Raw genomic sequence first — 27,934 nt, 5'->3', positions numbered from 1 at the left:
ATTAATTATTTACTAATCTATTATTACGTTTTCCGTGTCAGACCATAAGTTAAGTAACGGCCACCGGCCGAACGCGGACTTAATACTTGTAGGTATATCTCTTGTATTCTGTGCTCCAATTAGGCGCTGTAATCCCTTGTGGTCTTCTTGGTTTTACTTATCAACTGCTAGCTTGCTTCCCTCAATCCTTTCTGCTTCCTTCAAGTGACCCCTTTCAACATACTTCTTTAATATGTACCACAATTCTCACCACCATTCGTTAGTTAAATCCTCACTTTTACTCATCAACCTCTAGCTTGCTTCTCCTAAGTCCTTGCTTCCCTCTAATGATCACACCCAAACATACCCCTTTAGTCCATACCACCACTCTCTCTCTCTGTGACTCTCACCACCATTCTTCAGTTGTCTCCTCGCCTTTGTAGGATGGGGTTGTCATGGTGACATATACCCCAACCCTAGCAAAAGATAAATTTCCAAAAAAAAACTAATTAGGAAGTATCATCGTGATTGTTTCACCTACTGATTATAAGCCATAACAGTTATTATCAAAAAAAAATAATTTATGAGTAAAACTTCCATATATGATTTTTAGCAATTTAAAATGTTGAAAAATAGACTACGATAAGAAAAACATCAAAATCAACTTTGGATTAAGTTGTAAATTTTAAATTTTGGTTGCAACTTATAAATGATGGTGGTCATTGGATATTAGCATAGAGCAAGGAGGCGCAATCACAAGAGTATGTAGAGCCAATGCATTTGTGACGAGTAAAGCTCACACAAAACAAAGAGAAAACTTTGCATTCCTAGTTTATATGTTGCTTTCTCTACTCGGACCCAATATCCCCAAACCATTTGTGCTATTCAGTAAGATCTTTGAAATCTTATGAAAAAAAAATTAACTGGAACAGTAAATTTATAACTCCCACACGTTGCATCAATCAGGCTAGTGTAGTCAATGACTAACAACTAATATGTCAACTAATATGGGAATAGCAAAATGTACAACATATGCAGTATATATGATGTTAAGGAATTGAGAAATTATATGGTCCTTGAGAAGTACATGCTACCAAATTCTATACTAAAAAATAAATATGGTATCTCTAGGTACCATATAAAGAATTATAAAAACTCTATGAAATTAATTTGTTTCCTCATCATCATCATATCTAAAGCCCTAACAAGTCGAGTTTTATTAGGCAACACACATGCTTCAGACTTCGGAGCAAGTTTTGTTTTGTGTTATGCCCTAATCTTAGTCAAGAGTGACACCACAGTAAAAAAAAAGAGTAGAAGAATGACAAGAACATGCAAATGATTTGTGCATACTCCCTCTGTCCCAAAAAAATTAATTCTTCGGTTTCCGTGTCCAACGTTTAACCATCCGTCTTATTTAAATTTTTTTCAGAAAATTAGAAAAAAGTTAGTCAAACGTAAAGTACTATTCATAATTTATCATATAATAAAAACAAAAATATCAATCGTAAAAAAATTTAAATAAAACAAAAGATCAAAAATTATAGGTAAAAAGTGAAAAATTAATTTATTTTGAGACGGAGGGAGTACATAAATAAACTGTCTCCTTTCTTTCTTGTACTTGTACTTGTCAGTCGTATCATTATAGATACTCGGATGACGTGGCATATATATAAATCTCTCATCCTTTGGTTACATATATCCTGAGCAGAATAAATACTCTCACAACTGGATCATGGACTCGATAACTAGGTTGTATGCAAACTTTTCTTTTCAAAAGAAATAAAAGAAAAGAAAAAAATAAAAGGAGAAAGGGATATATAGCTTGCTTGCTTGCATGGTTCATCTGACCAATGCACTGTACCTAGGGTAGAATGCAGTGGATCTCCATCACTGTCTTTCTCCAGCTAGGGCATCCACAACTCCACGTCATCACTCACTGTGTCAAAAAAAACACACAATCTACTGAGTAGTATCTTTCGGAAAAGCGATCGAGCTAATTATAAGGAAAGAAATAAAAAAGGTGGCCCATGCATATATACATATATCCGATCGATCAATCACTCAATCTCATTGGGAATTAAGTCCACCCAACCTCTCATGAGATGATGATTATGATGATAACTCACACTATCAACTTTGGGAGTAAATGACATGCTGTCTGCCCCAGTGGTAGCACGATTCGGAGTTTGAAATCGATATCACCGAAATTCCAGGTATTTCAATTTGGCAGTAGCTACTAGGCAAATTGAATTGGAAAAAAAATCATAAATTTGTTAGTTTTCCCCGCCAAATTTCTCAAAAGTTCAAGTCTTTCCATATATCGCCATCGCACCTTCAATGATACCGAGGATCGATAAGAAATTTCTTGATTGAGCTTCAAGTTTATCTGAACAAACTCCTGCCAAATTTCTGACCAATTTATCCAAGAATTTATTTTCACAGTGAAATATATTTCACTCCAAACTGAAATCAATTAATTGATTTAATTCTCCAGCCTTGATTGGTGCAGTAGGTGTGGCAGAAAGAGCAGTAGCAGCTAAAGGCATGTAGCCCTTGCTCAGACTCAGAGTGTGCAGTGGCTGGCCCTATATAACACACAGCACAAAGAAGCTATCCCATCCTCTTCTTCCTCCTCACATCCATCCATCCATCCAACCAACCAACCTTGTGTGTCTTCCTCACCAGGAGGCCATCTCTCTCCTCCACTCCTCAGCAGCCATGGCCACATGAGAGAGAGAGAGAGAGAGAGAAGGGGAAGCCATTGGTGGCAGTAGAGAGTTGCGAAGGGCCATCTCTTTCAGCTTGACGGGGAGAGGAGAGGGCTAGCTAGCTTCTTGGGCTTGGCTGGGTTGGGAGTAAGAACAAGGTCGCCATCCAACTCCATCCATCCGCACGGTTGCACAGTTGCACTCCGTCGCGCCATTATTACACCCTAGCTAAACCGATGCTAAGCTAGTGGTAGCTCCATAGGCTTAGCTAGCTAACCTCTCTCTCTCTCTCTCTCTCGTGCAGGTGGCTAGGAGCTAGGTAGGGTAGGTGCTGAGGTTGGTGGCGATGAAGCCGTCGCCGTCGACGGTGGCGGCGTTCTACGCGACGCTGGCGCGGGGGCTGGACGAGCTGGACAGGTCGCTGTCGTCGACGGAGTTCGTGTCGCTGGCGTCGCTGCGGGCGGCGCTGGGGCTCATCAGGGCGGCGCATGCGGGGCTGGCGCGGCTCGTCGGGTCGCTCCACCTCCCCGGCGGCGCCGCCTGGCTGGACGAGTACATGGACGAGACCTCCCGCCTCTGCGACGCCTGCCGCGCGCTCCGCGTCGGCGCCGCCGGCATCGAGGGCTACTCCGACTCCGCCTCCCGCCTCGCCTCCGCCCTCCGCGCCGCCTCCGCCTCCCCCTCCCCCTCCGCCGCCCACCTCTCCTTCGAGGTCAGAATCATCGGCAGTGACCCCAGCGGGCGTCGTCGTCTTGGTTGCACTTGCACCTAGCTAGCTCGCTCCTCGAGGTGTTTGAATTTTGACGTCCAGTCCGGTGGGTGCAGGTGACGAGGGCGATGTCGGCGTGCAGGAGGGACGCCATGGCGATCAGGGAGGAGAACAGGGTGCTGGTGGAGACGCGCGCGGAGGCGCTGGCGCTCCGCCTCGCCGAGACCGTCCCGCCCGACGCCAAGTTCACCGGCTTCAACGGCTTCCGCGGCGTGCTCTGCGCCACCAGGATGCTCACCTCCTTCCTCCTTACCCTCCTCTCCTGGGGCGTCCTCCACTACTGGCCCGACGCCGCCGCCGCCACGGACTGCGGCGCCTACTTCGGCGCCGCGTTCGCGTCGGCGCTCGCCCGCGCGCAGCAGCGCGCCGCGGCAGAGGCCGCCAGAGCGGCGGCGGCGGCGGCGGCCGCGCACTCCGCCGCCGGGGGCGGCGCGATGATGCTCGAGTTCCGGCGCGCCAGGGCGGCGGTCGAGCAGGCCAGGGACGCCACGGACAGGGCCGGCGACGCGGCGGCGGAGGTTGCCCTGCGCGCCGACGCGCTGAGGTCCGGGTGCGAGGACGTCATCGCCCTGATCGACGACCTGTTCGACGAGGTCGCCGAGGGGAGGAAGAAGCTCCTCGACCTCTGCAGCGGCGGCAACTAACAATCGGCAGTGGCGGCGGCGAGCCGCCATGGCAGGCAGGCAGGCACACCACCTGCAGCCTGCCTCTGCTTCTTGGCTGTCCTCTTCTTCACTCTTCAGCTTTGCTTCTGTTCCATGGGGTTCTTGAGAGCTGGTAACACTAGTTGCACATGTCTGATCATAAATGGCATTAGCAGATATGGACTCCAAACAGTTGCAAACAGTGTCCAACACAAAGATGCTATCCTACTAGCCTCTCCATTTTCTGGATGATTAAGGTTAACTTCCATGGTTTGACAACCCATCAAATATATATAATTAATCAAATGATCAATTAACTGTGAGCTGTTCATGAATGAATCCTACTGATGTCTGGAGCTATGTAGGGCTCTCGTGCACCAGAGATTGACCTGCACTGCCATTCTTAATCCTTTTCACAAGGACCAAAAGAGACCCCAAAAACCAAATCTTTGCACATGTCAAAATCTCAGACAGGTTATGAGCTAGCACTCACTACTGTACCCATAGCTACACTTACTACTATCAAAGTGCAAAGAATTCTCCTTCTTTCTAAAACATTTTGCAAGGAAAAAGATGCTGCAAACTTTTGAGCAGGTAGAGGGAGATCTCTCCAAGTCTGGGAACAGTTTGATCCTAGGACACTAGAACAGGGGAAGAATAGAACAAGTGGAGGGATAAAGTAGGGTAGGGACCCCCTCTCCTCCCAAACACACACACTAGTACGGCAGAATCAGAACTGAAAGTGTGTGCAGCAGTGGACAGTAGTTGCTGGGGGAGCCTTTTGCCTGACACCCACACTTGTTGACTCCGGGGAGGAACAGCAGTACAGGTAGGAACTGAGCCCCCTGCCCTGCAGCCAAAGATCACAGGCAAGGCTGCCATGGAAAGATCTCCACAGGCACGGGCCAGCCATCAACCATCACAAAGGCCCATAACCTGACTGACTGACAGTCACCCTCTCCATCTCTTTCACTCAATAATGGGTGTTTAGTTGACGAAACAAAATTTTTTCGATATTAAGTCAAACCATTTGATAGGATATCGAAAAGAGTTTTTGACACAAATAAAAATACGAATTTCATGGCTAGCTTGTAAACCGTGAGATGGATCTTTTAAGCCTAATTAATATTAATCCGTCATTAGTACATGTAGGTTACTGTTATACGTATGACTAATTATGAACTAATTCGGCTTAGAAGATTCGTCTCACTATTTCTCCCGTATAGAGATGGCAATGAAGAGCTGTGACCCGATACTTGATGGGTATTTACTCTATTAGGATATAAGTATGAACTAAATATATCATACGTGGACAAGTAATCGGGCAAATACCTTCACCCGATGGGTACGCGAGTATGGAAACATTTTTATGGTCCCATACCCGTTTACCCATGGGTAATAAATACACGCAAGTTTAAATACACGTCATAGTCCAATATCAAATTAGTCTAGCCCAATTAACCAAAACCCTAGTTATTTAAACCATCCATACATTTTCCACCACACTATATGAATGTGTGATGTCTTAAGTATTAGTATCTAATATAATATATTATATGAAAACTATGCAATTTAGATTGTTTTAAACTATTGTGAGTATATGGGTGACCCGACGGATAAAGTTTACCTAAGCGGGTATGAGTATGGGGAGATTTTTCTACCCGTGACGAGTATGGATATTTTGATGGTACAAAATTTTGCTGGTGGGTATAGGTCTGAGGTACCAATACCCGATGGACATTTACCCATTGCCATCCCTACTTCCATAACTATGCAATTAGTTTTTTTGTTTTATCTATGTTTAATACTTTATTTAGGTATCTAAAGATTCGATGTGATGTTTTTTGGCGAAAATTTTTGGAACTAAACAGGCCCTAAGTTGACCCTAGAGAGCAGGTGTAGTACAGTACTCCTTGATAACCAGAAGTAGACAAGAAATGCAGCAACTTTCTGTACCTTATTGACCATGTGTGAATGTGTGCCCAAAGTTGAGCAAGAGCTTACTTTTGTTCAGGCAAGGCTGGCAGAAGTTTGATGCTGCAGAGCAAGCAGGAGGGCATGGTGCAGGGTTGGTTGGTCTCTTCACCAGTGTTTCCAGCTTTCATGATCAGTTCAGATCAGCTCAGGCACAGTTCAGGCAACCAGGTAGGGTATTCCTCTACTACACTCTTCTGTGGTGTGACAGTCACCACGGAGATACTGTAAAAGTTCAGAGCTGTAAACAGAAGCTGTGGAGACTGACAACTGCAGTTACATACAAGAATGTTAGGAGTTGTTGTTGTAATAAAACATGATAAGATAGATGGGTACTGAGCAGTCAAGAGAGTAATGTAAAGAGACGGTGATGCAAGAATGAGACGGTAGTATGTGTGATCAATGATGGAGACTAGTAGTTGGGGGCAGGGCTTAGAAAACCATAATTACACAAGAGACAAGGTGTGCACAACACAGTCAACAAAAGAGGGGAGAGGTGAGGGGGGATGCAACAAGCAAAGCAAGCCAGCAAGCAGGCATCCAATGCCCCCACACACTTAGTTTCTATCTTGCTCTGATCCGTGCAACGGCAGACAGCCCTTCGTGTGCCATGATATTGGCTAGTTTGGTGCTTTGCTTGTGTGAGGTCATGACAGGATGCAAACATCTTGTGTCCATGTGTAGGAGCTGCAAATAAAATATCAATCTGTAAACAGTGAGACCGAAGGGAATGCAAAAAAGTTTCAGACGAACCCTAATGTCAGGAATTCAAGTTTGAACAAAGTGCTGTAAAAGTGTAAATGTCACCTCAGGGTTACTGTTGAGCAAGAAGAGGCCGAAGCTGGTGTGTTGCTGATGTTGCAATTAGCAGATCTGCTATCTGCTACTGACGTTTCAACTGCACTAGAGAACATCAGAAAAGACTAGCCAGAAAATGAACCCTCACTGCAAGACAAACCGACTCATACGCACAAACAGAGAAGGTTTAGTGCATCGATAAAGATTTGACACAATCCTCTTAATGGCCATCAGAGGATGCATCGAATATGTAATAGGAAAACTGCACCTGACAGTTCAGAAAATGTCCCAAGTGCAAATAGGAAAAGATGTTCTGCACAATAAACACCAGGAGAGCCACACCCAATGGGTTTCAGAAGGACACCGACATAATAATACATACTCCATATAACTATATAAGAATGCGTCAACAGTTTATATGTTAAATCTCAGTTACTGCACATCACACAGCAGACAGCACCAAGCACATGCTACGTTTGTACCCCTGTATTTTCAGATCTCAGAATGCTCACTATGTTTGAGCATGTACACGTTAGATATGCTTGCTGGGTAGATACAAGAAAGTTTGTTGATGGGTAAACACAGCAAAGTTTTCCCGCTGTAACAGAACTAGTAAAACAAGTGTAATCGGTGATGCTCCAAGCACGCCAAAGTGAATTTAGCAACACTGGATCGCCCATAAAATAACTAATATTACAAAATGGAAACGATACCTCAGAATATATTCACTATGGTTGTATAAAGATTTGAAAGCTATAGTAAATACCTTGAGAATGAAACAGCAACTATAATTCACATCATGTATAGGTAATTCGCGTATATGTAGAAGTAGTTGTTATATGTTACAGGAAACACTCTGCTTTGGTTTTCACAAATCATCACATACAAACTGAGGTGTCCATGGAAATGATCACTTGGTTTCCATCCTCACGCATAGTAATAAAGCAGTAGGTCCATGGATTGTTCACTAAACTTGAAAGCGAAGTACTTTAAACAGCAGCTAACTCCTGAGCATTAACATGCTCTCACATCTGAATAGAAAACTGGTCTTGCCTAGTTTATATAGCAACAAAGCTTGGTGCAGTCTTCATAGTGAGCATATGGTTACATGATTAATGTATCTGCTGCCATGAATAAAACTAAGGTCAAACCAATATTTGATAAATTGTATGGAACATATAAGTGGATGAGTTTGTTCAAATATATATGCATGAAAGTAAAATCCAACATCCCAATTCCCAATATACCTAACAGCATATACCAGCTAATCAAGAACCGACAAAGTCTTCCCCGCAAAAAAAAAATGTAATCTTGAATTAATAGATGATTGTGTAGTATGTACTGATGTAAGTATGACGAAAATTCCAGCATCCCAATAAACCCAATGCTAACAAGTAACCAGGGTAAATTACTGTGCTTGACATTCTGCATAACCTGACACAGCAGAATGTCACTGTATTCTTTTTACACAGATTTTTCCTCGGTTTTTTCGCGCATACTTTCCAAATAGTTAAACCGTGCTTTTTTTACAAAAAATAATCTATATAGAAGTTGATCGTCTCATATTTCTAAAATAGATTTTCAACTTTGCAATAGTTTATTCCATCATTTATACCATTAAATAGGTATCACAAAAGTCAGAAAATCTTTCATTTTTATCTTCATCTGTAAGAAACAAGTCTGTTTTTTAATTTAATGTTGTTAACTTTTAGATTTACGTTTGATCATTCATCTTATTCAAAACGTGTGTGAAAATATGCAAGATTATAAATCTTTCTTAAAGTTCCTGTAGTAGTAAATCAAATCATGACAAAATAATTAACACTTATATAATTTAATAATAAGATAAATGATCAAATTTAGACTAAAAAGTCAACGGCGTAAAAAAAACAGAGGGAATATGACTTTACACAATTAGAATACATTCCCTTTGATGAAACTATTTAGGGACAACAGAACACATGGTATGTCTTCGGCACATAATTAAAACACACTATTTTAAAGTCCTGTGCGTCTTGTGTGCCTTCTTGTGTCTAGGCAGCAACCAAATCAAAAGCATGCCTCGACAACAAATATGACGCATATAAACTTTAAATTAATCGCAACAAAGTCCAAACAGCGCAGATTTGGAATTGAAGGCTTTCTAATTTTGTTTTACCAGCCTACAAAATCTGCACCACTAAGACACTACTCAAGTTGCATGATAGCAAAATTACCATCCCAATTAGAACCCAGACAACTCAATTCACCATCCTGCGGCTCACCACAAGCAATTCACCATCTCGGGGAAAAAAGAATGCAGAGGATGGTCCCCCGTGTACTGCACTGGAACGTAGATCCGGAGTGCACGGAACAACCAAACTGTTCATCCATCCCATGATCTCGAACCCAACCCAGCACAATGATCCCGGCTCACGCGAGCCTCAGACAGCACGCTACATCCAATTACCCAAGCACCCGATCAGGGGGCTACCGAATTCCCACACGCTAAGCTAGTTTGGGAGCAATCGACAAGAGATAGAACCCGCCCCTGACCACGCCAAGAACACGGAATAACTAACTAGCGACCAGCCACACGCCGGCTACACCAGCTAAGAGGCTTGTCGCCCGAGCAAACGAGACTCACCTGGTATGGTAGCGGTAAGTGGTGGTGGGGGCGAAATCCTGGAGGGCGTTGGAGCTCAGGTGGCGGCGGCGGGGCCGCGGAGGTCGTCCTGGGTAGGGAAGGAGTTGCAGCAGTAGCAGCCGCAGAAGCAGCGGCCCCACCGCCGGAAGCAGCGGCAGTAGCAACACCGCGCCCGCACCCGCGCTCTCCCCGGCGCCGGCCCCGGCCGCCCGCCCGAGTAGTCCATGAGAGAGAGAGAGAGAGAGAGAGAGAGAGAGAGAGAGAGCGAGACGGTGAGATGAAGAGGTGGAGTGGTTGGACTTGGACTTTGGGAAGGAAGGAATCGCATTAGTGAGGAAAGCAAAGCTGAGCTTCAGGTGGAAGCGGGAGGCTCTGTCTGGAAGCACCTCCGTCTCTCCGATCCCTTCATCCGCTTTCCCGCCATTGTCATGACTCCAAAAGCGCCCGGCTCCATCGTCTGAAAACCATTGATCATCCAATTAGAGTTTACCCGAGGAAGAGGAGGTGTGAACTGGGAATTCAACTTGATGCAGAACCGTCAGCAACCGGCCTTGGATGGTGAATCTTGTTTCTACCATTCCGTGGTAAGGATAACAAGCCATCACAGTATCTGACCTAAGGACTTCTGCAAGAAACGATCAGTCATTCTCAACGTGCATTGATCATCAGGAAATGTAGCATTGCCCAGATAATCAAGAAAGTACCATGATGTCGTTCTCTTGCAGTTTGATACATATCAACTCAAGAGGCATTGTCACCTAATAACAAGACAGTGAGTACAAGAATAGGGTAACAGTCGAGACAACAAACAACACCAGAAAATGCTGCCAATGGAAAGTAGCCATTTTGTTTCGAAGATTTCACACTTAAAAACACGGCAATTCAGATGACTTAACCTGTATATATTGAAAGACCTGTACTCCTGCAGAATTTATTAGTTATCACCATCTGCATCATAGTTTATCTTAGTACCAATGCTCCATCCACCATCTGTAAAGATGATTAGTATGTCAAAACATTTGCAATTATCACTATTTCACACAAAATTAGCACTATATCATGGCAAAGGTGATATTGAAGAACAGCATGTGCACAGAGATTCTATTATGGTTTTGTGTGTACTCTCTAGACTCACGTTGGTTATTAATATATCAACCATAAACACCTTGGTCAATATTGGGGTCATATTTTGGCGAGCAATGATATTAAACATTTGTCACCAATAGTCATTGCAGGAGCATACTCCATCACAGAACACGTGGAAACGATGGCGATCACGCACAATGATCTCACGCTGGTATATCTTGGAGACAAGCTTGGAATGCACATGACAATCACGGCACACTCGGAGGTTCTTGACAATACGAATAGGAATGCCCTGGGGAATATTCAAGATACCAAATGCTAATGCCAGCCTCTCACTGTGGTAGGATATGGTAATGCCCTTATCTTCCTCATCATCCATGTCCATAATCACTTGGCTTGTATCCTTGACATAACCAATCAGTTGCAATCTCCTCTCTATATCTTCCAATAACGCATAGATTTTCCTTGTCTGGGGATGTCTTGTATCCCCAGACATAAATTCATGGACTAAACCGTTCCACTCTATGAAGCTCAAACCAGTTTCTTTCTTGGCTCCCCTTTCCTCCATCATCTGCCGAATGGCTCTTGCTTCTTCCCATCGACCATTGATAGCATACAGGTTAAATAGAACAACATAACGGCCACCATCATCTGGCTCTAGCTCAATAAGCCGCTTACCCACACGCTCACCCACATTAATGTCATTGTGCATTTGGCATGATGACATGAGTGCACCCCATTGGGAAGCCTGTGGCTCCATTGGCATGTCCAGTAAAAGAGCTTCAGCTTCTTCCACACATCCTGCACGGCCAAGGAGATCAGCTAAGCATCCGTAGTGCTCCCTTTGTGGTTTAATGCCATAATTCTGCATGGAATCGAAAATCTCTTTGCCCTCATCCACACGCCCTGTATGTGTGCATGCACATAAAACAACAATGAACGTCGATTCATTTGGCATGAAACCCTTATGAACCATCTTCCGGAACAATTCAAGTGCACGCTGACCATATCCATTCATCGCAAGCCCACCGATCATCGCGTTCCACAACACCACATCGCCTTGTTGAACTCCATGGAAGACTCGCCATGCCTCCTCCAGGCACCCACATTTGCAATACATATCCACAAGCGCCGTTTCGAGCAGGACATTTGCAGGCCTGCCTCCAAAACTCTCTGTTTCCAAATAACCATGAACCCAGCGGCCCCTCTCAACCGCGCCAAGATGCGCGCATGCCTTGAGCGCGCTCACCAGCACCACCACATCTGGCCTGAATCTCTCCGTCATCATCCGATCGAACACCCTTAGAGCCTCTCCAAACTCCCCGGCGCGCACGCACGCATCCACCATGGCGCTCCAAGACACCAGGTTCCTCTCGGGCATTCTGCCAAACACCTCCCGCGCAGCCACCAGGTCGCCGCCTTTGCCGTACCCAGACACCATCGTGTTCCACGAGACGACGTCCAGCGCGGCACCGGAGTCGAACACCCTGCGCGCGTGGCCGAGGAGGCCCAGCGAGCAGTAGAGCTTGAGGAGGCAGTTGGTGACGACGGGGTGCGCGAGCGCACCGCACTTGAACGCCTGCGCGTGGGCGAGGCGCGCGGCGAGGCGCTCGCAGCCGGCGGAGGGGGACGACGCGAGGGCGGCGAGGAGGAGGGAGAAGGTGAACGGGGTGGGCGGCTCCGCTGCGCGGATGCGGGAGTAGAGGGCCAGGGCCGCCGCCGCGGGGGCGCCCCGGTGGGCGAGCGCGGCGTGGAGCGGGCAGCCTCGGGAGGGCGCCGTGGAGAATGCGGCGCCGGCGGAAGGCGCGGCCCGGAGCCAGGGGAGGAGGGAGCGGAGGCGGCGGTGGCGCGCGGGCATGGCGGCGTCGAACACCTTGCAGAAGAGAGCCAAACGAGTTTGGGCCTTGGCGCGCCAAGCGTAAGGAAGAGACTGCTACGAATTCGAATCCTTCGACTATGACCCTGATTAGTTCCCAAAATTTTATCGTTCACCCGTCACATCAAATCTTTAGACGAGTATTAAATATAGTTAAAAATAATTAATTGCACAGCTTAAAATGAATTTACAAGGCGAACTTTTTGAACCTAATTAGTTCACGATTAGTCATAACTGCTACAGACAGGGGCGGATACATGAGTAGCTGCAGCCCTACTCCTAATCCTAAATATGCATTGAAATTCTATTTTAAAACTTCAAAAACTAGTAGATAAAGGCAAAATTATATAGATTCAACTGATTGAGCCATATGTTTGAAAAAATTCTAGCTCCGCCACTGGCCACAGCAACTCACATGTTTGAAAAAATTCTAGCTCCGCCACTGGCAGATTAATTAGACTTAAAAAATCCGTTTGATGGTTTTCTAACATTCTATGTAATTAGTTTTTTAATTAGTCACTGAAGGGTCAAACATCCGATGTAACATCCAACCTAAAAATTTTTGCGAACTAAACAAACCCTATAATGTTGTCCGTCAATCCCTTCTAGAACATTTTGATGAGATATGAATTTCATCATAATTTTGTTGGAAAATAAATGATTACTACGGTGAAAACGTGATAGAATTTCTGAATTCCAGCCATAACCTCCAGTGCTTATCATGAGCGTTAGGCTTAGGCACATGATAGAAAGGGTATCAATACAATGAATTCCATTTAAAAAAATTCAAAATTACACACTGTTTTTCCAATTTAACTGCTTGCCAGAGTGCAAGATATCGATGTCAATCTCTGTAGAATATAAAACACTGAACAAATATCCAACGTTTGAACAAGAAATCCGCACTAAACCAGAGTTCCACTGCCAATGATCATAGTTTAGTTTCAATATGTACTGTCAGCTACGATTTCTCTGTAGTTCCACCGATTACACGTCCAGGAAAGCACAAGCATGAAAAATGGTGTCTTTTGGAACTGTTTTAATCATTAAACATCAACAAATGTCATGGATCTTACAGTTTTTAAGTGAAGCAACACAGATATGAGGTTCAAGAATAACGACTCTGGTATATACTAAGATCTAAACTATGATCGCAGCTATATATGGCTAGTTGAACAAGAAAATTGTGGCATCGAGGGGGTCTCAAAGAGAACTAGAGGGACAAGAAAACAAAAACCATGGCAGCCCAGCATGTCGCAGAAGAATGTTTAGATTGCATAAACTGCCCTGGCTTCTTGACCACCAAAACATGGCTGATCGCTTCACGGAACAAGCCACACATACAACGTTTCGCCCCATCTGTCTAAACCGGGGTCAATTTTTAGTCACACTTTATGTTCCTGTAGATTCTTCTCACAAAGAGTGTTGATCCAAGATACCCAACAGCACCTGGACAAAAATCCGAACCAGTATCAGTTGAAACCATCGAATTCTTGGGTTTTAAGCATGCTACCAGTGTAGAAGAGCTTACCGCAAAGTGTTCCTAAACCTAGGCAGAACATAAGAGTGTAACCGAAGTAGAAGCTTGTCTGGAAGAACCCTGACATCTTGGTCTTCACATGGTAATAATATACTGAGTAGAGGTAAACATACACTGCTGTGGAAGCAGCGGAGAAGAATGAAGTCCATTGCCAGTGGTAGTTCTCCGCATTTAGCAGGAAATAAGTACCAACAATTGTTACACAGATGGTAACAATAATGAGGATCAAAAAGACCAGCAACATGAACCCATATACATAGTACACCTGCCAATAGTAATGAAGGATGCATATGTTTCAACTCTCAGGGCTCCATAGTAATGAAGCTTTTATAGGAAAACAAGTGTTGCATGTTTTACCTTGTAATTCCAAAATGATGTGAAGACAAAGTACATCTCAATGAAGATGCTACCAAAAGGAAGCAGTCCTCCCATGAGGGCAATGACAGAAGGTGTGAGGTACCATTTCTTGTCAGGGATAGGGCGAGGAATAGTCTTTACTCTGCATGGATTATTTGGAGCTCCACTCCAGTTTCTACCAACAACAGTTCCCAAAAGAGCAAGAGGGAAAGATATGAAGGCCCACAGGATGAACACGACCACCATTGTTCCGAATGGTATGGCAGCTAATGATCGGTAGAATATAGCAATTGTATTAAGCACTAGGCCAATTCCAAAGCACATAAATGGGAATAGCGATGCTGTCATAATCATTGCCTTGATCCAGTTTTTCCCTGCTCAGGAAACAAAGGATTTAAATAAGTGACCATTTTATGAAAAAAAATAAGTGTGTGCATGTTCCTGATGTAAGGTAACTGAGTCCATACCCCCATGCCGCGAATAGAGTGCACCACTGACATATCCAGAGATGAATGAAGTAAGGGCATAACAAACAATGAATGTTGTGACAATAGCTCCTCGCCTAAAGTAGGAATATAACGTGTGAGAGATGCACAGTTCGATTAGACTTATAATGCTTAATAAAGTAGTTCAGCTACTTGTGAAATATAGGCAAGATATCAAAAATACAGATAAACGTGTGTTCCAAAGATCCTTTTAAACAGTTCATTAACAGGCAAAAAATAAGAAAAGGGGGCTGGGTTTCATTTGACGGCAACAATTATGAATTTAAAAATACTTGCATGTGGAAAAATTTACTGCAAAGAAACAATGCAGTCATGTCTTTGCTTAACAAATTGTGTGTTTTAAAATGGAAGTGTTACATTTAGTAGAACCTGCCTTTATAGAGATAGGTGTTAGCTGTAGTGACTGAGAAAAATGATGTGCATACCCAATGTACAACATTCCAATGATTGCCAACAAAATCACAAGCAGAATAAGAGCGGCCAATTGTGTGCCAATACCAACAAGGGCTGAAAGAAGAGCTAAACTGCGAGGAGGTCGGAAAACATCCCCATGTACAAGCTTCCATCCAGATTCTTCACTAACATCTCTTTCCTGATATTGAAGAAAATTTATCATCAATAGGACGTATGAAATGCAAAGTGGAGTCAGAAAATCACTGTATGCATAACAGAATTTGTATACTATTTGAATATAGATAGTCAATCACCAGAGTTTCGAGATCATCATCATCACGGGCATACTTTGCATAGTCATTTCTTAGAGTGCGCATCAAAATCATTGACACTAGCCCAGTGAGGAAGATAACCATCATGAAAGAATTGAAGATTGAGAACCAATGAATCTGCAATTAAAAAAACAAACATCTGTGGTCAGATGAAATGCTGCAAGATATGTGGGAATGATGTTAAAGACAGAATGAAAGTGGGAGATTAGCAACCAAATACACAAGAACCAGGGTCCAGGGGCTTTAATTGCAGAGGATGAGTTATTACCTGATGTTCAAAGAAAGGGTAGTCAAGGTATACGTCAAACCGATGAGCAAAAGTTACATTGGTAGGTTCCCACTTGACAGAATAGGTCATATCCAATGCCTTACCCGCATCAATAAGCTTTGGACTTTCTTGAGTAAGATTAACATGAATAATCTACAGGAATGCAAAAGTGGCAATAATCAGTTGCTTGAAGGTCATGTGAAAGGAACAAATGCAAGTTGATGAAACCCAAACCTGATTGCCATTGTATCTGATGACAATATTCTTGTGAGTGAAAAGGAAATATTTGTTGTCATTATTTCTATCTGCCTCTCCAACAAAACCTGTTTAAGTTATAAGTATTAGACTATTTCTAAGATCTTTGAGAGAGAACAGTAATGACAAAAGAGGATACATACCCCATAGAGGCAAATCATCTTTGATTGTGGCACAGAATTTCCCAGCAGTGTGCAGTCGAGGATAACAAGTAAATCAATAAGTCACAGTACATGTAAATGTTTTAGCATACTGAAAATGGAAAGTAGACACACCCAACAGGGTCCAGAAGGAAACTAGAACAGCTTACCAATGAAGAATTCGAACCAGTATGAGCTCTCAATCGCGTCAGATAATTGCTTGGCCTTGTCAGGATCAAGTTCCATTGAACAAATGGTGTCCTTGTCAACATCCCCTGAGACAAACCATCATCAGTTTTAAACACTGCATTCTACCTTCGCATTTCAATGTTCAAAACTGAAGCGACATAAAGAACAATGCATAAGCAAAGGGATGGCTCACTTCCGAATTTTATGTCGATCTGGCTATCGATCAGCTCATTTCCTCCGAGGACCTCCCCAAGCCCTCCCCATTTGTGCACGGGGTTATCGGATGGATGGCAAAACGGGAGGCTGTAATAGTTGTAAGTTTCCTGCGGGTTGTTGTACGGGCCAACCTTGTTGACCCAGAGCATAACCTTCTCCTCCACTTGGTACTACACAAAGCAAGAACATGATACATCGTAAACGACTAAATGTTCAAGCACAAACCAGGGGAACAAAAGCATTGTTCTCCAAAGAAGCCATGCCTCCAAAATACACAACACGCCAAAACATCGCCTAAATCCTAAGATACTATCGGCAAGCCAAACATTGCAAGACTAACTAGCTGCACTGTCGTTACTTGTTACTACACGCGATCGTCAGTGCTCCTGGATCATGCGTGCGTACTGGCACACATCAAAAGAGTCGAACTTTCAGAAGGGGCACAGCCCGATAGAACGACTCCGCATTGCGCAGCCCCCATCTCTCTCGCGCGCGCGAGATCTCTAGCAACGACACGACGACGACGACGACGACGACGACCCGATCCAGCACGAGGGAGTAGCCAGAGATCCCGCCCCGCTGGAGCCCGCGCCACGCAGATCTGACCCCGAGCGAGGCGCAGATCTAAGCGAGGCGGCGGCCAGCCACGTCCCCCACCACCACGCGGTGGCCGAACAACCCCTTCGTGAGCCCGCCTGGTCCCGATCCCAGCGAGGCAAACGGAGAGCGAGAGGAGGGAGCGGCCAGGCGATTACCTTGTGGTCGGAGTCGGAGGCGGCGGCGAGGGGGAGGAGGGAGACGGTGACGAGGAGGAGAACGGCGGCGGCGGCGGAGAGGAAGGCGCCGCCGGCGGAGGCCATCGGGGACGGCCGGCGATGAGGAGAAGGAAATGGGCGCGGACGCGCGGCGCGGTGCTCTTCTCTTGTGTTTGTTTTTTTTTCTCTTTCGTCTTCTTTTGTGTGTGTTTTTTATTTCTCGCTCCCTCCCGCTGCTCGTTTTGTTTTGTTCTGTCTCGTGGTTTTTGCCGCACGGAGGGGGAGACGGTGGAGGTTTTGACGAGAAAGCTTTGGAGTTGGGGAGGGGGGAGGCGCCGCTGCTCCTCTCTCGGCCGTCCGGGTGGGTGCCAAAACGTGCAGAGTCTAATGCTCCCTTTGTCCTTAAAAAAAATATTTTTTATCTATGTATATTTGACCATCTATTTTATTTTAAAAATAAAAATCTTAAAAAAATTTAGTTGCGTGTAAAGTATTATTTATGTTTTATTATCTACCAAAAATAAGAATATTAATAGCAAAAAAATTTAAATAAAACGAAGTGTCAAACAATGTATCCAAAACTAAAAAATGATCTTATTTTAGCACGGATAGAGTAGTAAATTTATTATTATTACTCTATTCTCTTCTTTATTTGGCAACATTAATTTTTTGTTTACAATGATCATTTTTCTTATTTAGAAAGTTGCATTATTATTAATTATTTTGTTGTGATTGTATTTGTTACTAAATACAACTTTAGACATGAATTATAAATTTGCATATTTGTAAAAAAAATTTAAACTGTACGAATAATTAAACATAAATAAAAAATTCAATGGCACCAAATAAAATTGGAGAATTTAACTATTTGTCATTTTTATAAGTGGCACCTCTCCAGATACCCCTTTTAATTTTGTGTTTATGATTTTACCACGGGAGAGAGAGAGAGGATGATTCTTAACTTTATACCAATTTTACCAATGAGGTGGGACAAATCAGCTTAACATCATCGATGGATGGTGCGAGAACGAGGGTCCCTTTGAATCATAGGAATGGAAAAACAGAGAAATGGAAAAAATCATAGGATTCTGACAGGAATACAAATATAAAACAAAGTACTGCAAAACATAGGAAAAATTACGGTGACCGTTTGATTGGATCACAGGAAAAACACAATAATTTGAGGAGAGATGAAGACTCATAGGATTTTTTCTATGAGGTTCTACCTCTTGTTATATTTCCTCCAAAACTTGCATAGGAAGAAGTATTTCATAGTAATTTCATAGGGTTCATTCTTTTGATTCAAAGGGCTTTGTAGGAGAAATTCCTTTGAATCAAAGGGGGCCTCAATTTTGCCCATTTAGACCCCACCAGCTAGCATCTTTTTCGTCTCCTTTTCTCTCTTCACTGCCTCCGCCGCCAAAACCCACACCGGCACAAACCCTTGCCTCCGTCTCCCCTTCCCGGCTGCCCCTTTGATCGAGGAGAAACCATGCTGTCGCGCACGCGAACAGGTCGAGCCCATGCTCTACATGGACATCCTCCGGTAGTACCTAGCCACAGCGGGGACGATGCCAGCTATGAGTATGATTCGTGAGAGCACGCACCGGCGCGTGAGGCAGTCGGAGAAGCCGCTCCCGCGGTCCCGCTAGAGTTGCACGCCATCAACAATTCTCAAGAAGAAGACCAAAGGACAAAATTGATTTTTCTCACTATCCATCCATGCTACAAAGGTGATCTGTTCGGTCACACAGGCAAAAATGGCATAAAGTTAAAGAATCATTTTCTCTCCCATGGTAAAAACATAAATGTAAAATTAAAATAAACATATAGAAAGTTGTCGATTATAAGAAAGATAAATAGTTAAATTTCCAGATTTTATAGCGCTCAGCCGGTTCACACAATCACACTGATTTTGGTATTGCGGGAGCGTGGGCTTGACGTACGTACTGCTGCAACCTTGGGATCGATGAACGATGCGATCACACGAGTCGTCGGGAACCCTCGTGCTTGGTGCAGATCGATGCCTCAACCTGCATTGTCCAGCTTCGGTTGTACTACCGATACTAGAGATACTAGAGCAAGTTCAATAGTATAGCTTCAATTTATGTATAATCAATATAATAACTAATTTATACAATAGTTACCTATAAAACAATAATATATAGTTTTACATGTCATATATACATTGTGTCTTAGAGTCCATGTTACAACTGGCTATAAATTAGTAAAGTTCAATAGTATAGCTTTAATTTATGTATAGTCAATATAATAGCTAATTTATACTATAGTTACCTATAAAACAATAATATATAGTCTTACATGTCATATATACATTGTGTCTTAGAGTCCATGTTACAGCTGGCTATAAATTAGTAATCTACCTTTTTTTTCTCCCCTCTTATCTCTTTAAAATATCTTATAGTTAACGTATAGTCAGCTATTGTACCTGCTCATAGTACTAGTAGCACTAGTACTAGCGTATACAGTGGCAGAAAAAACAACGAGTACAATGTATATTACTATTTTTTTACGTAAACCTATATAATTATATAATAGAAAGTGCCGATAAAGTGCAAAGAAATCAAAACGGTTAGCGAAAACAGGTTAGATTTTTGAGACCAGAAGATCCACACTGTCAATTTTAAATGAACTAAATCAATCCTTGGCTCAAATAAATGCACAAAATAAGATTAATAATCTTTATTGTTTATTCACTAAATCTACGTTTAATTCATACACTTATTGATCAACTGGACTGTAGAAGTTTTGTGGTCATCTTTCTAAAGAGTAAAGTACGTGACCGGTTATTAAACTTATGGCACGATATCACTTTAAATCCATAAACTTAGAAAATACACGTTTAGGTCCATGAACTCGTTTTAACATTTAAAATCATGGATATGGATGATACATTAAAACGAGTTCATGAACATGGATGGTACATTAAAAACAAAACAAGTTCATGGATCTGGATGGTACATTAAAATAAGTTTATAGAAGCATTTTCTAAGTTTATGGACCTAAATGTAACCGCGCTATAAGTTTTTTACTTTTTTTTTTCTAAAATAGAAACTACAAAATATTTGATTGCTGGGGGGAGCCATGGCCCATGCCAGCGCCCACTCCCTATACCAGAGCATGTATATCCCACTGGTACTAGTAGCCCTCAAATATTATAGCCAATACTATAACTAAGTTCAATATATGTTTATAGCTATTACTTATCTATTTAATATCTTTCATCTCTCACTTATATGTTTAATGTATTTATCTTGAAACATGCGTAAAGCCAGCTCTTGAGAGCCAACACTCATTTTTTTATTCTATTCTCCCTTTCATATGCAGTTATGGTTAGCTTATAAACTGCTATTTTACTTGTTAAAACTCCAAACTCCAAGGAATTAAAATAAAGAGGGTTGAAGGGTAATTTGATGACATAATTATATGTATAATGGGACTCTTGTATTAGAGGTAGTGTGTTGTATGTGTTAACTTTTAATTATTAAAATAGATGATATGGATATAATTAGAGATGACAATCACCTCTACGAAACTAGGGAACTTGCTATAAGACCTTGTAGTTCCTAAATTTTTTTTCCAAAAACATCACATCGAATCTTTGGACACCTAAATAAAGCATTAAATGTACATGAACATTAAAACTAATTACACAGTTACGAAGAAAATCGTGAGACGAATCTTTTAAGCCTAATTAGGATATGATTAGCCATAAGTGCTACAGTAACCAACATGTACTAATGACGGAATAATTAGACTCAAAAGATTCATCTCGCGGTTTCCAGGCGAAATCTGAAATTTGTTTTTCCATTCGTGTTCAAAAACCCCATCCAATATCCGGTCAAACGTTCGATGTGACCCCCTTTAGCAAAAATTTTTGCCAACTAAACAACCCCTAAATCTTGGATTCTTGGTCAACACACGCACAGATCAAGTGACTTTCACGACGCGGTAGGAGTCAACTTAAGCTATGGCAAACCAAAGAACTTCACCGAATTCGCACCACTGCCGACAGATACAAGTACATCACTTACTGACACCGTTATGCTTTGCCTTTTGCTTATATTTATTAGTCAAAATTTAAATTATAAATATTAAATTTAGAGTTGATTTTAAGTTTTTATCGTCGGGCTTTATTTTTTATCCTTGTATTTTAGAACACTAAGAACACATAAAAAAATATTTACAAAATATTTTTTATTTATAAATATATCGTTGGATTTTTTCTTAAAAATGCTTCAGAAAACAAAAAAAGAAAAAGGACGAGGCCTCGAATAGCAATAGCATACGGGCTCTCAAAGCCAGCCCAAACGGAAATAGCCGTGGGTTGAAACGGGCATGCCGTTTTCTACTCCCGTCAGACACAAATCGAAACATTATTGTCCAATGCCTCTTGAAAACAAGCAGGTGCAAGCACAAAATGCTACAAACAATGGTGTATTTTGTGATTGTCCTTTTCAATTTGATTAATGGGGCGCAGCCCAACATAAACAACCTGCATATAGTTCATGAGGGGGTAATTCTCAATTCTGACTAACTACTCAGCCTTATTTTGAATATTGTACATGTATCATGTATGCAACCACTATAACCCAAAAGCTAACATTTTGTAAATCATATGCACAAACACTGGATGACAAAATGACCGATTGAGCAGCTCATTCTTCATCTTCGGTCTCCTCATCGTCGTCGCTGCTAGCAGCTCTGTACCTCGCCCCGTCCTCGGCGTTTTCTCCCTCTTCCTCAGTCTCCTCACTATCGTCCTCGTACAGGACATTATTATTTGGCCACTGGTGCTCCTCGACGACACTGACAGGTTGGTATGGTGCTGTGTAACCCCTCCTCTTAGGGATCTTGGGCAGTGGCATTTTGGTTGTCAGGACCGGCTTCTTTCTTCGCTTTGACATGTGGCTCTTCGAAGAGGCGGTTTGCGCACCGGCATCCTGGTAGTGATTGGGATGCTCTTTCTTCAGATGAAGGTTAAGTTTATACTCATGAATATATGCCTTGGCACATCCATCATAAGGGCAGACGTAAGGGCGATCAGCTGAGGGAGCTGGTGGAGCTACTGGTGGTTTCAATGTGTTGTTATGATGGGAGTGGTCTACTGGAGCACTGCGGTTCGTTGCAGATCCACCTGGATTCTGGAGGCCACCCTATATCAGTGTTACAAAAAAAAAAAAGTGGTCAGAACTGGTTCCTTGCTAAGCGTCAATCTAGAGGTATAACTAAATCTCCACCTTTTCATGCTGTTGCTTGATATGAGCTCTTAGTTTTGATTCCTGTGTAAACCTTCGAGCACATTCTGGGTACTTGCACACATGATAATTATCCGCAGAATGTGTTTTCATGTGTGCCTTTAAATTAAAATCTAATGAGAAAGCCTGCAATAATGAGGAGCAAAGATGTTAACAACAAAAAAACATACCAAGACCTAAAATTAACAGCATTAAATACCGAGAAATGAAAAAGGGGCAAGGTTTATTCCACGATAAGAATGACTGAGCATTTGAGTGTATCAGAGCATCGCCAAAAAACTTAGGACTATTAGAGAAAGGGAATAAGTGTTGATATTTAACTCCATATAGACTATTTAACATGTACTTCATCCACAAATGATCAGTGTATATTCTTTTGATGTTTTCCAAAACTGATCAGCACATCTGGCACTCCCTCTTGGTGTCTTTTTGTTTTTCCGTACGTTACTAAATAATCACTTAATCAGCAAATACTACGGTGCGTGCATGCATGCATCTGGCCGTTCCCATGCATCATTCCACCTGATTGTTTGCATGCATGCATGCCTCCACACGATGGCTGGGGCAAAAGCAGCATGAAGAATCAATAATTGGCAAGAAGGGTCCGCGGGACCACGCGCCATGCGATGTGCAGGATGTGAAACGGCCACTTGTGTTAATCGATACCGATTTATGTGGAGCGTTTTGGTATATTGGTAATGCTGCACAAACCATATACACTGATCATTTGTGGATGGAGGGAGTATTTGAAGTACTAGCGTATTGCCCATGCATTGCAGCGGAATTTTAAAAAAGAACATTGTCGTCAATCCATTTTTTCTATCTTTCTATATATATCATCTCTTAATAGCATATACGTTTCAACTGACATGGGACCTTTGGCCCCCACATTGTCCCCTTTTTTTCTACAAAAAAAATGTGGGAGCTGGTGGTAGGGTGGTGGCAGACTCACCACTCACCCCCATCATTTGCTTCTTTTAAAGTACTCCCTCCATTTCATAATGTAAGATGTTTGACTTTTTTGGTTGCAAAGTTTGATTATTTGTCTTATTCAAAAAATTATGAAAATATCATTTATTTTGCTTATGACTTACTTTATTATCAAAAGAACTTTAAGCATGACTTATTATTTTTTATATTTGTACTAAATTTTTGAATAAGACGAATGATCAAACATTGCAACCAAAAAAGTCAAACATCTTACATTATGAAACGAAGATAGTAATATATATGTGTGTGTGTGTATCTGTGTGTGGGTTGTACAGAAATGCAGTCAATGGAATAGAAATGAATGTCTGTAATACAAGATTAGTCAACAGAAATATAATGAAATGATCAAAGCACTAAGCAAGAAGCAGTTGCACTTATCAACTCAAATGGAAAACAGTCATCAAGACTTTCCTGTGTTCACTTATCAACTGAAGACTTCAGCCAAGAGTAACTATTTTGTCATCAGTCATAACTTGCTAAATTATGAGTAACACATACAAAATATTCATAGATGGTTCAAGAAAAGTATGATAATTACCCCCAAACAATCAAGATCATATTGATTACCTTTCCACAGCCTTCATGAGGGCAGACAAAGTTCTTCTCTCCAGTATGAATAAGAAAATGCCTCTTCAGCTTAGAGCTGTCTAAAAATTTCTGCGAAGTCAGATTCAACAATAAAAGGACATTAGCTAACAACACAGAAGCAGCAGTGATTAGTGATCCAGAAAAGCATATGCAATGAAGGCAAGAAAGCTAAACAACAAGCAGTACCTTGCCACAACCATCGTAGTGACATACATACTGCCTCTCCCCGTGAACATGAGCATGTTTCCTAAGAGCCCCTGCATCAAAAAAAGTTTTCCCACAGCCCTCATAGCTGCACAGGAAAAGAACCTCAGTGGTTGGTTCAGGTTTTGCAACTTCTGCTCCTTCTTCCTTATCTCTGGATTTGAGAGCAGACAACCTATCCTCTGTAAAGAAATAAGGCAAAATATTACCAGCTGAAAGGGTAGTTTGCAGAACAAAAGGCATGCCCAACAACTGAATTCAATTAGTTTTCTGTCCTTATTGGTCGGTATTTGAAAGATAGCTCTACACCATTCACAAATAAGTTGCAGTGAAGCTCAGATGTAGGGCATGTTCACTTCATTGCCCAAAAAAATCCTACCGAACTTTTGTAATGCCAAATTTTTGAAAGGGGAGGTAAGGTTGGGTGGTGTTTGGTTGGAGGCCTTACCAAATTTCAGTGGAAGTTGTGTGAGTAAATGTTCCAGGACTGCCAAAAGTTGGCAAGGTTGTATTTGGCAATTGCAAGTTTAGTTTGTTGCGTTACCAAATTTCAGAAGGTTAAAAATGGCAACAGATTGAACAAGGCCAAATGTACAGACATGGGATATTGGCCAAAAGAGATGCTTGCACCCTCACTAAAAAAATCGTTTGACAAGATTTCAATTGTTTTTTATCTATCTCAGATCAAAATCTTTATCTACTAGCATAAATTGGTTTATATGCTCTGAAATTCAGAAACATTAGACGAGACTTAGTAAATCACCTATCAGTATGTTCCAAAAGTCAAAGGATTACACCCGTGCCTCGCGGGTGCTTGAACCGCAATATGCGCTCCATACAGTAATGAACAAATCGCTACGGACAAAACAGAACCGAACTAACTACCGTGTGAAAGAACTCACAAGTCACAGCCAAGCAGTTCGCATTGGCGCCGCGGTAAAGCCAGGGCTAATTCAGACAACACCAACAAGATGCTCTCCGATAAACCTCTCATGGAATTCAAGCAGCGGACAGGATGATCCCATCGGCAGTAACAACAGCACCACGGATGGGGCGCGCGCGAACCAACATTGCAGCACACCGCGAGAGCTCAAAGTACTACAGCAAACAATCGGCACCGCACCAGTCGAGGCGAGAGAGGGGGCGGGGCGTACGCAGTACCTCGCACCCACTTGTAGAGAGCGCACGGCCCGCCGGCGACGACCAGATCCTGCGGAACCCTAGCATAAAGACGACGAAAGATCAGATCCAGATGAATTCGAGCAGGAAGAAGAGAAGAAGGGGGGGGGGGGGGGGAGGCACGAACGAACCACTCCTTGACCCATCGGTGCGGGCGGCGTGCCGCGGCCTGCATCGCCGCCGGTTCCGGATGTGCGGGCGGCGGCGGCGGAGGGGGCGTGAGGGCTAAGCGGGGAGGAGTCGCCGAGGGGTCGCGTTGCGGCTAGGGTTGGGAGGAGAGGACGGCATGGCGGAGGCGGGTGGCTGGGTGGCTAAGGGGGAGGAGGAAAATCTGTGGCTGCTCCTGCTCCCATCCCAACTCCGAAGCCCATCCCATCTCGCGCGACGCAACAGACGATGGTTGCGGGGGCGCGCGTGTGGGGACAACATGCTGTGTGTTTTCTTTGTTCTGTCTCGACGACAACGAACTGCTAGCGAGATGAGGAGAGGTTTGCTCGAGCCGGAGAGCAAAAGGTTTTGGAGTTCATGTGCTGGGACTTGAGAGCACATCCTGGCCGTCCAAAATAGCCGCTTCTTTTCTTTTCTTTTTTCGGTTCTACTTAAACTTTGTTAAATTTGGTCGCCGACCTACCGGCGATGTAAGATTAGAAACATGCATGATGTGAACCTTTATACAGATTGTCAGTGTTACAGATATGATATACCCTACGGAAACACATTTACCTCAGCAGAAGTATTACATATGAATCGAATTCTATAAAAAATGTCTTATACATATTGGTGTAGTAATAATGCAAAGGGAAGAAGACGGTAAAGGAAAAATATGAACCCAGTGAGTAAGGATTTATAGTCCAATCTGAATACGATAAGCCTACTCGTTGTCTTGTCAAAAAACTTCTTATAGTTTTATTTGGCTGCTATCAAGACTGCTCAAACAGTTTTCTTTTTTGACTTTGTAGTTTTACTTGGACAAGTGGACAATCGTGAATATAAATACAAAACCTATGAGAGAGGGAAGATGGTCGAAGAAACCCTAAGGGGCAATTAGGATCCAATAAGCCTCAAGAGGCCAACAGACCATGAGGCAATTAGAAGCCAAGACCAAACAATCTCATCAAGTCAACATTAGAGATGCCTAACTATGTGTAGCCACCAATAATCATGCTCATGCTACCATGCCAATAGAGTTAAATTAGACTAGGTTTCCTTCTTGTATGTTGCATTGATGTAAGATTGATATAACGACAAAATTAGCTATGACTGATATGAGGTGGGTTATTACCTATCATCACAGAGACATATATGTATAAAAATTCCTATTTCTCGTTGCTACTGTCTCGCAAATATCTTAGAATTAGTTGAGCCCAATATTTGTAAGTAATATAGTCAGATCTTTGCTCAACGACACCGATGTACACAGTGTGGGAATGGTCCCACTACTCTTGCTCCTACTGCTCCTTTTATACTAGCAACTTTCTTTAAAGACAAGTCATCAATCTAGCTAGTATATCGGTTTATGTTTCATTAAATTCACTAATGTGATGCATTAATGCCGCATATATTTATCTACTTAATCAACAAGTTGTTAGTTGCTTTAGTTAATATTTTTCCTATAAGAGGGTACGGATAAAATGATAGTATTTGTTATTGTTTTTAGAAAAAAGTATATTTTACTTCCCACAGACTATTCCATTAGAGCATTTAGCCCCCCACACTATCTTTTTGTCTCATTTTACACCTCTATTAAAAATGGTTCATTTTACATGCTAACGCTACTTCTTTTTTTGATTTTATCTATATTATTCATAGTTTGTGCTCGATTTTTTTAGGTTGATAGATGCATTACAACTTAGGTCACGCCAATCTTTTAGAATGTCTCAAACTGTTCACATAGATTGGAAACACTTTAGATTGATTCTAAACATTAAAGTTCAAGCAAATAGTCACAAAAAATAGAAATATTTTTAAACTTTGATAAGGGTGTCATCTATGGGTCTAAAAAATTTAGCTTAAACTACAACTTGTATTAACAAATGTTATTAAATAGTGAAGTGAACTATTTTTAATAGTTTAGGAGGTAAATTGAGCCAAAAATAGTCTAAGGGGTTAAGTGGTCCAATCAATTAGTTTGGGGGAGTAAAATGGACCTTTTTTTGAAGGAAAATGGATCTAAATTTCTTTTGGAAAATATTTTGAGTGGAAAGTTTTAAATTTGGGTTGAAAGTTTTGTTAGATTTGAGAGGAAGTTCCAAAATTTGAGTTAAAAGTTTTACTACATTT

The 27,934-nt window shown here is 42.4% G+C and overlaps 4 protein-coding genes and 2 long non-coding RNA genes across 6 annotated transcripts; 1 reads left to right on the top strand and 5 right to left on the bottom strand.

Moving 5' to 3' along the window:
• Positions 1-1,592: 1,592 nt before the first annotated feature.
• LOC107303704 lies at positions 1,593-7,111 on the bottom strand. The gene is made up of 3 exons (XR_001549704.2): positions 6,885-7,111; positions 6,108-6,764; positions 1,593-1,918 (listed from the first exon to the last, which is right to left on the bottom strand). It is a non-coding gene; the product is annotated as an uncharacterized LOC107303704 (long non-coding RNA).
• Positions 2,470-5,185, top strand: LOC121053493. The gene is made up of 3 exons (XM_040520490.1): positions 2,470-2,848; positions 2,995-3,402; positions 3,516-5,185. The coding sequence occupies exons 2-3, from the start codon at positions 3,037-3,039 to the stop codon at positions 4,101-4,103; spliced, it is 954 nt and encodes a 317-aa protein (XP_040376424.1). The 5' UTR covers positions 2,470-2,848; positions 2,995-3,036; the 3' UTR covers positions 4,104-5,185.
• Positions 7,112-7,649: 538 nt separating the features above from the next.
• On the bottom strand, positions 7,650-10,497 carry LOC102718992. Its single transcript, XR_005811077.1, has 4 exons — positions 10,206-10,497; positions 10,038-10,126; positions 9,502-9,958; positions 7,650-7,996 (listed from the first exon to the last, which is right to left on the bottom strand). It is a non-coding gene; the product is annotated as an uncharacterized LOC102718992 (long non-coding RNA).
• Positions 10,498-10,554: 57 nt separating this feature from the next.
• LOC121053198 (putative pentatricopeptide repeat-containing protein At5g40405) lies at positions 10,555-12,501 on the bottom strand. The gene has a single exon (XM_040520489.1). The coding sequence runs from the start codon at positions 12,443-12,445 to the stop codon at positions 10,718-10,720; it is 1,728 nt and encodes a 575-aa protein (XP_040376423.1). The 5' UTR covers positions 12,446-12,501; the 3' UTR covers positions 10,555-10,717.
• A 977-nt stretch (positions 12,502-13,478) lies between these two features.
• On the bottom strand, positions 13,479-17,750 carry LOC102718715 (transmembrane 9 superfamily member 1-like). Its single transcript, XM_015834046.2, has 12 exons — positions 17,415-17,750; positions 16,637-16,829; positions 16,425-16,529; positions 16,258-16,275; positions 16,094-16,182; positions 15,860-16,012; positions 15,574-15,708; positions 15,292-15,458; positions 14,828-14,922; positions 14,361-14,734; positions 13,995-14,268; positions 13,479-13,912 (listed from the first exon to the last, which is right to left on the bottom strand). Exons 1-12 carry the CDS (start codon positions 17,517-17,519, stop codon positions 13,845-13,847), a joined length of 1,776 nt encoding a protein of 591 aa, XP_015689532.2. The 5' UTR covers positions 17,520-17,750; the 3' UTR covers positions 13,479-13,844.
• A 4,041-nt stretch (positions 17,751-21,791) lies between these two features.
• LOC102718432 (zinc finger transcription factor YY1) lies at positions 21,792-26,082 on the bottom strand. Its single transcript, XM_040521081.1, has 6 exons — positions 25,786-26,082; positions 25,637-25,695; positions 24,458-24,657; positions 24,251-24,340; positions 22,676-22,819; positions 21,792-22,591 (listed from the first exon to the last, which is right to left on the bottom strand). The coding sequence occupies exons 1-6, from the start codon at positions 25,827-25,829 to the stop codon at positions 22,094-22,096; spliced, it is 1,035 nt and encodes a 344-aa protein (XP_040377015.1). The 5' UTR covers positions 25,830-26,082; the 3' UTR covers positions 21,792-22,093.
• Positions 26,083-27,934: the final 1,852 nt, after the last annotated feature.

This window comes from Oryza brachyantha, chromosome 2 (assembly GCF_000231095.2).
Source record: "Oryza brachyantha chromosome 2, ObraRS2, whole genome shotgun sequence".
NCBI lineage: Eukaryota > Viridiplantae > Streptophyta > Magnoliopsida > Poales > Poaceae > Oryza > Oryza brachyantha.
The sequence above is the reverse complement of the archived record's forward strand: the minus strand, read 5'-3'. Positions and strand labels throughout refer to the sequence as shown.